Source organism: Struthio camelus, chromosome 4 (genome assembly GCF_040807025.1).
Source record: "Struthio camelus isolate bStrCam1 chromosome 4, bStrCam1.hap1, whole genome shotgun sequence".
NCBI classification, from domain to species: domain Eukaryota; kingdom Metazoa; phylum Chordata; class Aves; order Struthioniformes; family Struthionidae; genus Struthio; species Struthio camelus.
Genome location: NC_090945.1, coordinates 37,931,912 through 37,947,697, shown reverse-complemented (window position 1 = coordinate 37,947,697; position 15,786 = coordinate 37,931,912). Strand labels below are relative to the sequence as shown.

The following is a 15,786-nucleotide window of genomic DNA, read 5'->3' as shown; positions in this document are numbered from 1 at the left end:
CTGCCCTGTGTCAGCTTTTTTCCAACACACTCCTGACATTCTTCGAAGCATTTTCAGACATCACAAGCACCTGCATTTACCGCATTATTAAAAATAAATGACAGAGCACAATCAAATAAATGACCGTGCAGACTCATCATTTCAGATCTTTAAAAAAAGCCCCATGTCTAGGCAGAATTTTGCCACTATCTTCCTTCTTTTTATTTCCCACAGCACCTCAATTCCTCATCTCACTCAAATGTTTAAAGTATGTATATACATACACAAACACGCACACAAACGGAAGACAGTCTTCACTATTCGCTATTTGTATATCAAAATTCAGTTCAAAAATCTGTGTGACATTTGCATATCACTTGGACAACCCACACTACTTTGCTGAATGCAGTCCTTTGGAGCTTATCTGTTGACTGTATGCGCTGGCAAGGCACAGAAAATTCCAAAGGCCACCTCTGCACCATACGCTGCTGTTGCAAAGTCAGCTTTTTAAAAATAGTTACACAGGAACCTAATAAGCTTAAGTGCACAAAGATAAACCTTTAAATACAAGAATATGCCTATATGAAAGGAAGCATTAAAAATCTTTTGTTTACTGAACTTAGCTGGATAAATGAAAAGACCGATTTTATTAAAAAGGAATCTAAGCTGTCACTTCAGAGCTAAGAGGATTTAGAAAAGACTCAGAAGGGCAGCATTTACGTAACAAGCTGTAAATATTAAAATCCCTGTTCCATTATGCTTCATGCTAGCTACGTCCACAGTAATGTTATGCTGCAGACATTCCCTTTAAAGCATTGAAGATCACAAGCTGCTTCTGGCTAGTTACACAGAACATCGGAATGCTGTATGCAGCCTGCAGACCTCGCGGAGATGGGGCGCTCATGAGGACAACGCAGAGCAGCTCTGAAGTTAAGGTCATTTATTTCACTCTCTGAGGCTTCATTCTCATATTCAGCGATAACATTCTTAATATGAACAGTGGACTACTTGCATATTTTGTCTTTAGAAGCAAACGATCAGCAAAGCTGTTACAATCAAGTTTTTCACCAGTAAGGAAAACATGTGAGTTCACCTTCCTGGCCTATCGCATTAAGTTTGATCAAAATCAAACACTAAGACGTAATAGTGAAAGGAGAGGAAAAAGGCACGTTTTCACTGGCTCTGTGAACTTTGTAAAACTAAGTAAACAACAGCTAGAAACATTTTCTAGATCTGTAATTATATGTCCAGTGCTGCTCAAAACAGAAATGCAAGTATAGTCCTTTCAAAGAACATCTACTAACATACACTCTAACTCAGAATACAGTTTATGAATTCCTTCCTCCTGCTTCCCCCCTCAAACATAAAGTAAAACAGCATCAAGTAACCGAGTGAAGGACTCCAAAGGGATGAATTCAGATTGTGACTGCAGCCTTAGCTCCCATCTTTCACAATTGTAAACATTATGATAAAATGCTTACAAACGAGCACACACACACACACACTTCTCCATAGGACTACTGCCACATTTCAACCGCTATAAAAACTTACTCGGGAAATGAGTTAGTGGTGTGCAGTTCAGCAAGTCGTTTCTGGCTGGAGCCGAGATTCATTCTCTGCAACAGCCAAAAGGTGTGGGAACTTCTGGGGTGTCAAAGAACGGCTTCCTGACAAAAGCTGTCGATTGCTGCCCTGAAAACTAGCTTTTTTTGGTTGGTTTCTTTGTTTTTTTACAGTAGTAAACTGTAAAAAGCAAAAAGCCAGAAATTCATCATGTGGCATCATAATGACAGCTTTATGCTATCGGAGAGTTTCAGACCTCTGCCAAGAAAAGGTCAGAGAGAAGTAATACATTTTATGCATCTGTGTCACTTCTCCTTCATCCTCTACAGTGAAACGAAGCGCGCACTTGGCCTGCAGGTTTCTCAGATGTTCATTGACAGCAGAGGAATGGGCCTATGTATATGTATAAAATACTGAAACTGTAAATGGAAGAAAAGCCAGGAGATTCACAAGGGCAGTGACCTTTTTATGAAGTCAATGCTCTTCGGGCAACTCATTCCACATCTACATCACCGAGAGAAACCCATGTGCTTTTCAGAGTGAGTATCAGGAACGAAACACCACCACCACAGAGTACTCTGGAGGAAGCCAGGTAGAGACTACTTTTAGAAAAGAAATGTTCAGTACTGAGATCCTGTTCACTGCTTCTAACAGCTTGGAGACTAGATAAAAAGAAAATCACATTTACCGTAGCCAATGCTTCACCAGAGCTAGTACTACCAACTAAAGATTCAAACTCCAAATATTTCACAAAAGAGTTACTTATAACCTGATTAAATCTTAATTGCTTAAACTCAGGTCTTCCGTGCAGGGTGCTACATCACATCTAGATTTTAGTTTTTCTTGGGAAAGATGCAGCTGGATCTGCTTAGCCATTTTCTGAGAAAGAGGCTAAGAAATTCTAAGTTCTCTCAGGATTTAAAATGGGTTCTTAAGAACCTTTTTTCATTTTTCAAGCACTGCCTTACTCACAAAACACCTTCAAACTTCTGCAATAAATGCAGCTAGGATATATTTAGCAGCTCACTGTACAATGCTCAAAGCAGGCAAGTTGATGGCCATGCCAAGCAGCTTTAATGCTACCATGTTGTAAAAGTTCCCGTGTTCTTTCAGTGTGCTGCTGTGTACAACTTGTGCATAAGGACCAGAGACGACCCCTTCGCTTTGTAACAAGAATAAACCAAATAAAAATATTACTCTTCTGCATCTGAAACAAAAGCCACATGTAGAGTTCAGGAAAAAGATCCATTAACCTGGCAAGAGGACATTTCTGTTTTTTACGACAGTACTATATTTTCCTATCTTGCATCCTTGGTGTGCTTCTCCTTTTTTATTATTTCTGACAGCAAGCGTAACTTCCAAAGACTTGACAAACCAAAGTAAGTATTAGAAAAGGCTAATTTTTGATCCATGAGACTAATTTTCATTTTCCTCAGTGGGGCAAGTGCACCTGCTCCAGAAGAATCCACTATTTTGCCAATAACTAGAGAAGGACCTTGGAGAGAGCAGCCACACTAGGCAAAAGCCAACCTTGGCAAAATCCCTTGGTAAAACCTGTGTAAACCTGTTCTACGGATCACTTTATATAAAATACAGTGAGTGCTAAAAGTCAGACTTATTAATTTGTGCAGTTTTTATTGAGAACTTCTGTTTTCTATTGTTTCTACCATGTATCAAAACAAGGCACTAAGCTTCATTTAGGCTACCTGCGGGTTGCCTCTTTAAACTAATGCCTTGTGAGACAGATTTGGGGAAACTATGGAAATCCTTTGTAATACATCCAAATCAGTACTTAGGTGAAAAACAAAAGAATAAATGTTCCCAGAGAACAAAATATTTACTATCCAGGTACACATCGTCGACTACAGTCAAATTCTGAGGTAGCTTACAAAAAACGTTATTTCACTGAAACATTGACTTCAGTAAAATTTATTCAATTAAGTTCTCAGCTAGCCTTCAGAATTGAATCTATGTAACATTCTTGAAAGGATAGTAAGAAACAACCCAAAACTTTCACATGTCCACAAATACCAGACTTGATTTGAAACTTCTTCACCTCTGATAATCCAAGTAGCAAGGAAAATATCATAACATAGGGAGATGAATAAAATTATGACACAGGAATTTTCTAAAGGAAGTTTTTCACTGAACAGTAAATTTCAAGATACATTTTTGATAAAGGTGATTTCAGCAATATTAAAATCTATCACTGCCACAAGAGCAAATATAAAACCCATGAGCAGCATCCCTTGATTTAGATCCTTTCTCTTAAAACTGCTCAGGAATGGATAAGACCAGGGTGTTTCTTATCTTATGATAAAATTGTAGGGTTAAAAATGAAATAAAAATCTATATCCATTACACTAATCAGACAAGCATTCCTCCACTTCTATTTTTATTATCCATAGCTGTAACAATTAAAGTTGTTGGACTTGTTGAAAATGTATGAATATATTTAAAGTTATCTAAAGATATCACTAAAAAAAATTAAAGTGTATATCTAAAGATTTTCATTAAAAAACCTCATCCACATATATTTCTTTAAAATAGCCAGATATTTTTAAAGATGCAGTTCTCTATAAGAGGAACTATCTGAGAGTCTTCATAGCCAGATATTTGATTAGAGATTACTGAAAAGAGAAAGCCACATTTAGCATTCTAATACTCTTTTCTAATTATGGGATAATTTTTAGCAACTCTTTTCCTGCCTCCTCTGATGACTGATTAGCTGGTGAGGCAGAACACTGTAAAGAGATCCAGTTTTCACAAGTCACTGTGCCAAGTAATAGCAAAGAGCCAGAAATTACTGTCACTGCAAACGTCAGTTTAATATATTACACTCATTGTGTTAGACCAATTGCACTGATTCTTTATTACTGGCCATTTTCCCTTGGAATCTACACAATATACTTTCAAATTTACAGCTTCTTGCCCTCTTCCTGGAATAGGGCTATATGATTCCCCTCTTCCTTCCCATTTTCCTTCCTAGAAGGATCTCATACTGCCTATGAAGAGGCCCAGGAGTTCTGACTAGAACTTATTCTGTAGATCCAGGAGCAGTTTCAACCTGCACCAGACCACCCCACTGATAAAAGATTTATCCATCCCTACCCTCTTCTCCTTTCTATTCATTTTTAACTTCCTGCTCCTTGCTTGTACTGGCAGAAGTGTTCATGCTAACACCTCACTGCACAGTGAATTGGCTTAGGGAACTGAACCAGGTTAAAGCTATCCAGGAAAAAAACGTGAGTTTTAACCTCAATCAGTCCCCCACATGAATGTTTGTCCTGGCAAAGGGCGGGGGGGGGGGGTGGTGGAAAGGAGAGGGTAAATGGCATCAGAGATAGAGGAGGAGGTCTGCACAGGGGGAAAACAGAAATCAGAACTGCTTCAACTTCCATCAGCTTAAGTTTATGAACTGCTTCAATTTATGCCAGTTTATCAACAGAACTACAGCAGTAGTGAAAAATGCAAAAGGTGAATGGCACTTTTAACACGTTCATTCTGTAGCAAAATTAGGTTTTGCAAATATTGATGGGCTTCTCCAAATCATAAACCTGTTCCAAGTTTTTCAGTAACATTTGGTTTACACCTTTTAATATCAACTGTCCAAATGCTTTTCAGTAAGGCGAAAGATGGTATTACTTCTAAATGGAAACTGACATCCGTTTAGGCCATTTATAAAGATGCATTTGAGATATGTTGGTGTTGCAGCGGACTATTTTCTAATCTGTATAGTATAATTCACAGGTCATTTCCCCCTAGCTGAGCTGTGTAATCATCAAATAAGCATTAACAAATTATCACAGTAGCATGCTGTGTTGGTGGTTTTCATTTAGATGGGTTAGTGTGCAATATAACTGAGGCCCATCTGACAGAGCCTATTTCACAGGATCATGCCAGTGCTTCCATAAAGCAGTTCTGTTCACTTGGCCGTCAGCAACATCGAACACTAAAAAACAAGTTTCCATTATCTGGATTAAAATAAACCTTCCAAGTAGAATCGCAGAACGGTCGAGGTTGGAAGGGACCTCTGGAGATCATCTAGTCCAACCCCCCTGCTCAAGCAGGGTCACCTAGAGCACGCTGTCCAGGATTGCATCCAGATGGCTTTTGAATATCTCCAGGGAAGGAGATGCCCCAAGCTCTCTGGGCAACCTGGTCCAGTGCTCAGTCGCCCTCACAGTCAAGAAGTTTCTCCTCATGTTCAGATAGAACTGCCTGTGTTGCAGTTTGTGCCTGCTGCCTCTTCTCCTGTCGCTGGGCACCATGGAGAAGAGTCTGGTCCCATCCTCTTGACATCTTCCCTTCAGATACTTATACACAATGATCAGATCCCTCCCTCAGTCTTCTCTTCTCCAGGCTCAACAGGCCCAGCTCCCTCAGCCTTTCCCCACAGGAAAGATGCTCCAGTCCCTTAAATCTTCTTTATGGCCCTTCGCTGGACTCTCTCCAGCAGCGCCATGTCTCTCTTGCACTGGGGAGTCCAGCACTGGACAGAGTACTCCAGTTGTGGCCTCCCCAGGGCCGAGTTGAGGGGGAGAATCACCTCCCTCCACCTGCTGGCAACACTCTGCCTCATGCACCCCAGGAGACCATTGGCCTTCTTGGCCACAAGGCCACACTGCTGGCTCGTGGTTAACTTGTTGTCCACCAGCACTCCCAGGTCCTTCCCTGCAGAGCTACTTTCCAGCAGGTCAGCCCCCAGCCTGTACTGGTGCATGGGATTATTCCTCCCTAGGTGCAGGACCTTGCACTTGCCTTTGTTGAACTTCAGGAGGTTCCTCTCTGCCCAGCTCTCCAGCCTGTCCAGGTCCCTCTGAATGGTAGCACAGCCCTCTAGGGTATCAACCACTCCCCCCAGTTTAGTATCATCAGCAAACTTGCTGAGGGTGCACTCTGTCCCTTCCTCCAGGTCATTGATGAATATATTGAACAAGACTGGACCCAGGACTGACCCCTGGGGGACACCGCTAGCTACAGGCCTCCAACTAGACTCTGCGCCACTGATCACAACCCTCTGAGCTGTGCCGTTCAGCCAGTTCTCAGTCCACCTCACTGTCCACTCATCTAGCCTGCAATTCCTGAGCTTGCCTATGAGGATGTTATGGGAAACAATATCAAAAGCCTTACTGAAAACAAGGTAGACAACACCTCTCACCAACTCAACCAGTCATCCCATCATAGAAGGCTATCCGTTCAGTTAAGCATGACTTCCCTTTGGTGAATCCATGCTGACTGCTCCTGACCACCTTCCTATCCCTCATATGCTTGGAGATGGCGTCCAAGACAAGATGGTCCATCACCTTTCCAGGGATGGAGCTGAGGCTGACTGTCCTGTAGTTCCCTGTGTCCTCCTTCTTGCCCAGTTTGAAGATTGGAATGATATTTGCTTTCTTCCAGTCCTCAGGCACCTCTCCTGATCTCCATGACCTTTCAAAGATGATTGAGAGTGGCCTAGCAACAACATCCACCAGCTCCCTCAGCAATAATTATATTATAGATAGCAACTAGGTGCCATGTACTGTAACAGTAAATGTTAAAAAATTAAGAATTTGCTTTTAGCATACAATTTGTCAAATCTTCTCAGCAGAGTCTTCAATAAATTGAAAACACACAAATTACATAAATGCTCAAAATGTTCAGAATAGCTACCTTTGTCACCCAATTCTCTGAATACCAAATTTAAATTAAATCATATGAACTTATAGGAAAAAGATGTGCATAACCAATCTCAGTTGTCTCAACATAACATAGTATATACCACAATGTAGCTCTTAACTATCTAGCACATGGTTTTGATTCCAAAATATATGCCTATTAAAGACCTCCTGAAGAGGATTTCACTGACCAGATTTCTACAATAATACTTTCAGTGTCTAGAACAATATAGTAAATAAATATTTTCTGCTACCAGATAAATAAAGACTCTTAAAAACTAGGCAACATAGCCTCTAGCAGAACCAAAAAGATCCCTTACACATCAACAGGGTTACTCTGGACTCACCCTGGGATTTCAACTAGATTTTAACTGAAGACAAAATTAGCCCCTTTTGCTTACTCGGACCATTATAAGATTCAGCCCCAGAAGACCTGACTTTTTTTTAGTTGAGCTCTAAAAAGTTAGTTTTGAAAATGAAGCAAGAATGGCTCTGTTCCTAAGGAGAATTATACCGTCTGCCAAATAAGTCTCCCTTAAGTACCACAACCTAAGAAAAAACATACATGCCAGACTTGCATAATTTCCAGCTGTAACTGACAGGTAACAGATTCTGCCAGATAAACTCAATTTTATTGTTTCTAGTATAAATGTCTGAGATCTAAGAAAAGATGATTATGGCAAAATCTAAATCATGGGATTTTACTACAAAAAGAAAAACACCAAATTAACCTTTTCTTTGGCTCTTTACTTTAATGGGACAAAATATTTGACTTTTTCTGGTTTTAAGTGAGTCTATACAGATATATGGATGTTGTTAACTTGCATAAAGAACATCCAGGCAAACCTCACCGAACTATGTCAGTGAATTACCTGTTTCAATTTCCCAAGAAACGCAGATGTCAGAAGTCAAGGGAGGTAATCCTCTTGTAAAAAGCGCAAGACCATCCAAACAAAGGACAAGAAAGATCTATTCACTGCAGCCATTTAATGCCTGACCCTAACAACATAATACAAATTTGGGCTCTGCTGACCCATTCAGTAACATGCAACATCTGATGCGAAAATTTTTGTCAGCTTTTCATTAGTGGACATGTGGGAAAACCCACACAAATATCCTAAATATAGCATGTTCCCATGGCCTGATTTATACCTGGTCTGTAGTTGCCTCTTGTCACTTTATCTTTGAAAAATAAAGTTAAGAAGTCCTAAACTTAAAAAAATCTGTATTTTTAAAGCACACCACAGTTAACCAGTTGCCTAAATAATCTTCATATAGCGTTCACTGTAAAAAACAAGTCACTACAAGCTAGCCAGCCAGCCCGCCCGCCCAATTAATTTGGAAGTTCCTTAACTGGAAAAAACTTAAACTGGTTAATTTTTTCAACCACATACCAGCTTCCTGAGCTGAATAAAGCCATAAAAAGACATCAAGTAAAATATTTTGGTCTCCTGCCCCCCAACTTATTCACTGGAGCACATCTCTATCCTCAATGCTCTTGTACTTGCTTCATTTGCACAGTGAACCATATACATACTATGTATGTATAGATACAATCCACAAAAATTTAAAAAGACAGTGCATAGGTCCATAAACATTACAGACATTTCAAGATTACACATCTATATAACTCGAGGCTTAGGAACACCTACCAAAATTCTGAAAAGCCACGCTACTTTCATCAAAAGTTGTTTGATAGTCCAATGATTTATGTTGCTTATGTTTTTTCCCCTGAAATCAAATTATATCACATTGAGAACTCAAAAAAAATGAAGATTTCTTTCCTAGACGTATCTGCATTCTTGACTGCAGTTGTCTTTGGAAAATTAACAAATGCAAATCTTCATCTCACTGCAGAATAATACTGCCCTCAAACATCTATTTCTTGAGGGAAAGCTAGGATACTGATCTGAAGTAGTGCGCCAACCCAAAATTCATCCATTCAAGAGCAGAGCTGGAAGCTCACCTCCCTTCCGAATTCTGCATTAAACTAGAACCATGGGTACCAGCGTGGATGTGGCATCTCAGGGCATGAATCCCATATGAAGCTTGGACTGCCATCCTTCCTTCCAGATTCCTTCTATATTTTGGAGTTAGCAGCTACAGATAAATATTTACTGAGAGTTATCAGAAGCAGCTATCCATAGCTTTGGATAATCCAGTAATTAAACTGTACAAATAAGATGTACCTGAGCAGGTTAGGAAAACATACCCATAATAATCATCTCCTCTCACTACTACTTTAATTTTCCACAGATCTACCTTCTTAACCCCAAATGATAAATGACTGAGTAAAAACTAAAATCTTTAGCCACAAGTAGACTTTAGGATACAAAACAAACTTCATCAAGAGTTAAAATAAATAAAATATCAAGATGCCTTTAGTATTGTATCAACTCATCATCAGCTTTCTGAATGGCAACTAGAAATGTTTTTCATGCATGAAAGAGCTGTTATAGCATAGTTATCTGTCTTAGCCCAGAAACATCCATCCCAAAAGTAAGAATCTAAAATATTTATTTTCTGTTAAACTAATGTGGGGCACAGCACACAAAGAGTGAAGAGTTCAAATGTGCCTCTGTTTACTTGTTTCCTTTTCCTATGGAGTTTTGGTCCCAGATACGTTAGAGCCTTTTATCAGTTCCACTAGATGGTGCAATCTATCTTTTCCATTAAAAGTATACGGAGATATCATGTAGGAAGTAGTTAATTTTTAAAGAAAAAAAAGCAGAAGTTATACTATTAAGCAAGGAAAGGTTCATTACTGGAAGAACAACGAACCAACTGAATACAAGGGCTCAGAAAAGATCTGGGCTTGAAGTCTACATATGTTAGCGGCCGACACTTTTATTTTCAAAAGAAATACAATTTCATCCCATTTCAGAGCATAATAATGAGGTTCAACAAAATTTCCATCACATGAGAAAAACTGATTAGAACAGCAAGTTTTAAATGATTTAAGTAACGTCAAGAGGAAAATACCCAAGCCAATAGGTGGCCAGCAGAATTAATGACCAATGTGAATGGCATTCAGCTGAAACCTCCCCCCCCCCCCCAATTTTGTCTTGAGTACTGCAAGAATAAAAAAATCAGTATCCACTAGGAATCGAATCCCATGGCTACATTCTGACATATCCCTCATCATCTGTAATCTTGACCTGGTTACTTTTTCACTTCAGATTCTAGCTCTCAGTCTTGATAAGGGATTAAATCAAGATACAGGAATAGAAAAAGCTACTGCCAGGTAAGAAGAGGTGTAAATCTGCAGCACAACATCAGCCCATCTTCACAGTCTTGTTCCATTAAAATAAATAAATAAGATCAAATAGTTATTGTACTGTCCTATGGCCAGTTGCAATGGAGAATGTAACGCAGTTCAAGTTCACACTATAATTAAATCAGTATTAATTGTTCATCTTCCCATACCTTAGATAGAGCACTATCTCAATGACAGATTACAGTCTTGATCTGTATCAAATCTTATATCAAACCTCACCAAGTTCTCAAATGTTTGAGGTCTGCCGCATTAATGAAAGAGATTCTATTCTGCTTGTTGTTTTACCAGTAAGTAGTTACTTACCACCAGGAATTGCGAGTACTGCCTAGACAAGTCCTAGACTAGAAAGCAGGGTATAGTGTTTCACTAGTGTCTCAGAAATGAAACAGGTGCACCGCTTTCTGCTTGGCAGGCTTAGTAAAAAAGTCAGCAGACCTTTGAAGCAATTTATTAATCTTATCCTGGCTGGTTTTGGTGGAGATCCAAAAAATAATTTATTTTTATTCCCACCAATTCCTATTTTTTTCTTCTCAAATAAGATTTTCTTTTCAGGACAATACAGACTGTTAATTTACATGTTCTGCAATAGCTAGAAATGTAGTTTCTTGCAGCCTAACAAAGAAACATAAGTAATTCACCAAAAATCATGGACATATTTTGGAAAGGATAACCCTAAAACTCAAAGAAAAATTGATTTTTTCCCCAGGCCACATAAACTACATCTTAATATATTAGCAAATTGATACCAAACTCCATTTCTCCTCTACCTTATGAAAATAATTCCATAAAGTACAATATGGAAACACAAAATACTACCAACTTATCTTGACATGGAAACATGTCTATCATGATGAAATTTTGTTTAAAAGGTCATTACTTTTTGCTGGAATTTGAGCTTAGGACACAAAAATGTTCTAGTTCTTCATTTCATTGTAGAATTTTAAATATTTTAAACAAAAACACCAAATCCTGCGTAAAAATCTGTATAGTGTAAATGGAAAGCATAGAGTAAAAGAATAGATACACCACCGTGAAAGTCAGCCTAGCAACTTACTCACTTCTCACCACCAGCAATACATTTAATAGTGTCTTTACACAGAGGTCACTCATATTCATTTTGTCTGTTTTTAAACTGGGTAGTACTTGCGTACACCACTGACCTTATGGAGTGCAGGAGCCATTACTGGCACTAAAAATCCATTGTAAATGTAATTCACAAGCTGATTACGTATCAAGGGATGTGCCACCTAAGGGAGAGGACAGAAGAAACAGAATAGTTCCAATGTGATTTAAAAGAAAAGATATAGACTATTCATATCCACTACTAAAAGTCTTTCCCATATTAACAAGACGTGCTGACTTTGTCCCTCTCACCAGCACCTGGTCCGATTCAGATTCTTAAAAGATTTTTCTTTTTTCAAATAAACATACAAACTATGTTTCATTACAGTAACACTGCCAAAGTTCGAGAGCAAGGCTTTTCAATCTTCCCACATGTTGACAAAGATGAACGGATGGACAGCGTAGTGTGTGTGTCCATGCATCAAAAGAGAACCAGAGATTCTAATTTTAGAGCTCCTGCAACCTGCTCAGGGTCACTTCAAGGTGGATTTGCCATCATCAACTCACGGTCTTGCAACAAGAAAAAGCAGAACAGTGTTTTTTGTACAGTTGAAAAGTAAGCTAAACTGAAGCTCTCTAACTATGAGGTAAGAGTGTACATACTCTTCACATGCTCACATGCTCAATCAGTAAAAAGCCCCTTAACATTAATCATTCAGTGGGTTGGTTAGGAACTTGAAAAATTACTTGTTATTAGAAGCGAAAAATCTATTTTTATAATGAAGTATTCATTTTGCTTTCACAGCAGAAAACACATCCCCAATTCACGCCTGTAAAAGTAATTTGGTAAGAGAAAAAAAAAAAGGTCATTCAGAAACGTTCTGAGTTAATATCTTCTATTTGAAGCTTATATAGAGACTGGAATGTCACAGCCTACATGTGGCCACAAACATATTCTCCTACTTACGATTCTTCCCAGATCTCCTCTAATCTGTAACCCCCACTTTTGAAAGGAGAAGAACAAGGGTTACCTTTCCTCATGCTGTGATCCACAGAAAAAGTACATGGCACGAGGTCGTGGCTACACTGTCCCTCTTTAACCTCTGCCCAAAGTTTTGGGGTCAGCACAGAACAAGCCACAGCACAAAAATCGCATACAGAGCAAAAACTCCTGAATCACTGTTTATGTCCTGCAGGAACTGAGCTTTCGTCTGCACTCTGCAGAGGGAAGACTATAAAGACTGAATTCAAGCAGCGCTCAAAAAAATACTCATTGTGCGTATCAACTACAGATGCTTACTCATTTTGAGTTTCTCCGAGAAATGGTTTCAAAATTATATGCTCTCCTTTGTCTGCAGCATCTTTTACATTAAAAAACGGCATCAAATATGACCTCCTGCAAATACAGGTCCCTTTCGGAAAGATTCCACTAGACACAACAGCGAATATTGTCTCCTCTTCATGTGTAAACATGTACATTAAAAATCTTGTACATTGCATTTAAAGGATGAAAGCTACTATTAGTTTCACTTGTTCAATGCTTTAAAGCAATATAGTCAATCTGCTGCTTTACTGTATCTTACATACAAGTCTCACTAAAACATACCTTTTATTTAACAGTAAACATAACTAACTTTTCAATCCTATTCAGCACGTTTCTTCAAGTAACACACAAATCTCCAGTTTCTGTACAATTTGTACTATATTTTAATACAATACCTGCTGCACAAAGGTTCTGTAGAGTTCTCTAGCCTTAAAAACAATGCAAAAAATACAAAATCTCATTTTAGACTAGAGACAAAAAAATAGTAAGGGATCAAATCCAGAAAACAAAACAAAATAAGAAATAATAATTTAGAACAGACAGTGGATACTAAACAGACCAAGCTAAAAGAAGTTTATATTCCTAAGAAGATACTTAAATTCAGCTTGGAAGCTTTCTTTATTAAAGTACTCATTAATAAGCAAAACAGATTATTTTCCCTTGTAAACTACTATGAAAATCCTTGACATAAAAGTGGAATGTTTTTCCGTGCTCAGACAGATAAGACTACTTTTTCCTGTATATAAAGGCATTCAATTTACTTCTAATATCAATAGTGGTATTAAAACGCAATAAACATTATTTTTTCTTTAGAAAACAAACGAACAAAAAAGCTCCCAATTACATGATGAAACATCAAGAAGCTGCACGTTTATACGGCATTCATTAGAAGCATTTGTCACCTGAAAACCAAGAACATTAATTCATCCTTATAACCAGGACAAACAGGATGAAGCATTTATAAACAACTTATTTTGGTTCAGCTTCAAGTCCACACTGCTCACGAAAGTAAATAAATTCTATAATTCAGACTTTCCAGAATATATAAAACTGCAATTTCAAAAGGATAGGCCAACTGTGCTCCATTACCTGTATCACAGCATTGCAAAATTCAAGGGAATTCATGAATTGGACAAGGGCTGGGGACAAGAGCCAGTCATCTTTCAGTAGACAGTGCCACTCGTCTCCTTTTTCTTCCAGCTTTGTAGGTAAAGATGAATAGAGGCCACTTAGTCCTGTTGCTAGCACCTGTACTCAAAGACAGAAGGGAAATAAGTTAACCTTCCAACTGTCCTGCCCATTTGCTTGATGGGCAATGCTGCACAACAAATCATTTCTCTCACTAGTTTCAGTAGCACAGGAGAGTGTTACCATTAATTTTGCTTCCTTTTGACAGAGGCATGTAACAGAAAGGTATGAATTTTTTTAAAAGTATAATATCCTTCTTCTAGGAGCTGCTACTGAGGAGAAAGTGAGGGGAAAAAGCAGGTCATTGTGCATTTTTTATCTGAAATTACAAATTCTTTTTAAATGCTCGTAAAATAAAAGCCTGAAATAAATTACTATAGAGACTTTATTTCCAGGCATACTAAGGCTTAGAAATTATTTATGTTGAATGTGTCATGCAAATGCAAACCTGTGTTCTCAGTTACAATTTTAAAAGTATATTTCCAAAAAGTTTTTTTTAATATCATTGAATATTTCTAAGGCATTGGTAGTTTCAGAATACATTTTTATTTACAGTTACCTGAAGTTGGAAACTTTCTAAATATTACTAGCAATACTTATCCTTTTGACATGATTTCATTCAACTTCAGGATGCTTTTTCAAATGATCCTTATTTTAATTTGGTCATTAAGACTCAGCCCGATGGAATTCTTTTCAGTCTTCATCCAGCATGCTCTTGCAAGAATTCTCCTTCTTTCTGCAAATGGCTACTTGACTTCTACAGGGCTAGACAGCTGCAGCCCAGATGAAACATAACCGTTTTATCTATTAGAAAGCAAATGCTTGACAATGTGCTGGTCAAAGACCTAAAGTTCATGGAAGGGGATTCAGGTCTTGATGACACGCAAGTGTAACCAGTTACAACTGCTAAGCCACCCAGTGGGACAAAGGCTGTCTTTCTGAATGCTTTCAATCCCTAAATCATGCAACGCAGGGCGAGGACGGATTTCTTCTGGCAGAATTAAGCCAAATATAATGGGGGGAGGAGAGGGGAAAAACCCCAACTGTGGGAAAATTACTGCTTTGGCATGCTGACCTACTTTTTTTTTTTTTTTTTTTAATATTATAAAGAAAGATGCTCAGCTCAGTGTTAAAAAACTAAGAAGCTACAGCCATTGCTCAAGGCATTATTTACACAATTTTCTTTTTTTTAAGATAGAACAGCTCAAAGTAAGAAGTTAGAAAGATCTTAATAGACCAATAAAACTACTTACTGTAACATCCCTGACTTATACTCACAAATCCTGGCCTAAGACTTTTCTAGGAAGGAACAAATTCTGAACAGAGAACTTGAGTTTCTTTTGTGCTGCAATCTGTTCATTGATATACATTTGACTTTCCATTGTCTGCTTAAAATTCAACTGCTATTCCTAAACTCATGCATAACTTCTCGGTAAGCAAAGTGATCTGATTTCAGAGCTGTATACTATCCACATTTCTTCTTGATACACAAGTTTAGTTCTCAAACACATGAAAATGACCTTGAGCAAAACACACTACTCTCCACTAAAAGGAGTGATGAAATTGCCATCAGTCAATGGCTTGAAATAAGGAATTCTTCAGTTTGCCTGACTTACTGAAGAAAGAAGTGATAGATGTAGCTGCTAGTGTGTGAAGTTAAAAAAGAAAAACTTATTTTTGCTATGAAGTGCAACCTTTCTACTAGCTTCACAAACGGCTCTATGTGAAGTTAC

At 38.2% G+C, this 15,786-nt stretch overlaps 1 protein-coding gene across 5 annotated transcripts in view; it reads right to left on the bottom strand.

Annotated features, from left to right (window-relative positions):
- Positions 1-15,786, bottom strand: part of FHIP1A (FHF complex subunit HOOK interacting protein 1A) — a 99,800-nt gene that overhangs the window by 25,989 nt on the left and 58,025 nt on the right. For all 5 annotated transcript variants that reach the window (XM_068942280.1, XM_068942285.1, XM_068942281.1 and 2 more), the window contains 2 exons: positions 13,955-14,113; positions 11,640-11,726 (listed from right to left, as the gene is read on the bottom strand). In XM_068942280.1, coding sequence (XP_068798381.1) covers positions 11,640-11,726; positions 13,955-14,113 — 246 coding nt within the window. The remainder of the gene's footprint in view (positions 1-11,639; positions 11,727-13,954; positions 14,114-15,786) is intronic.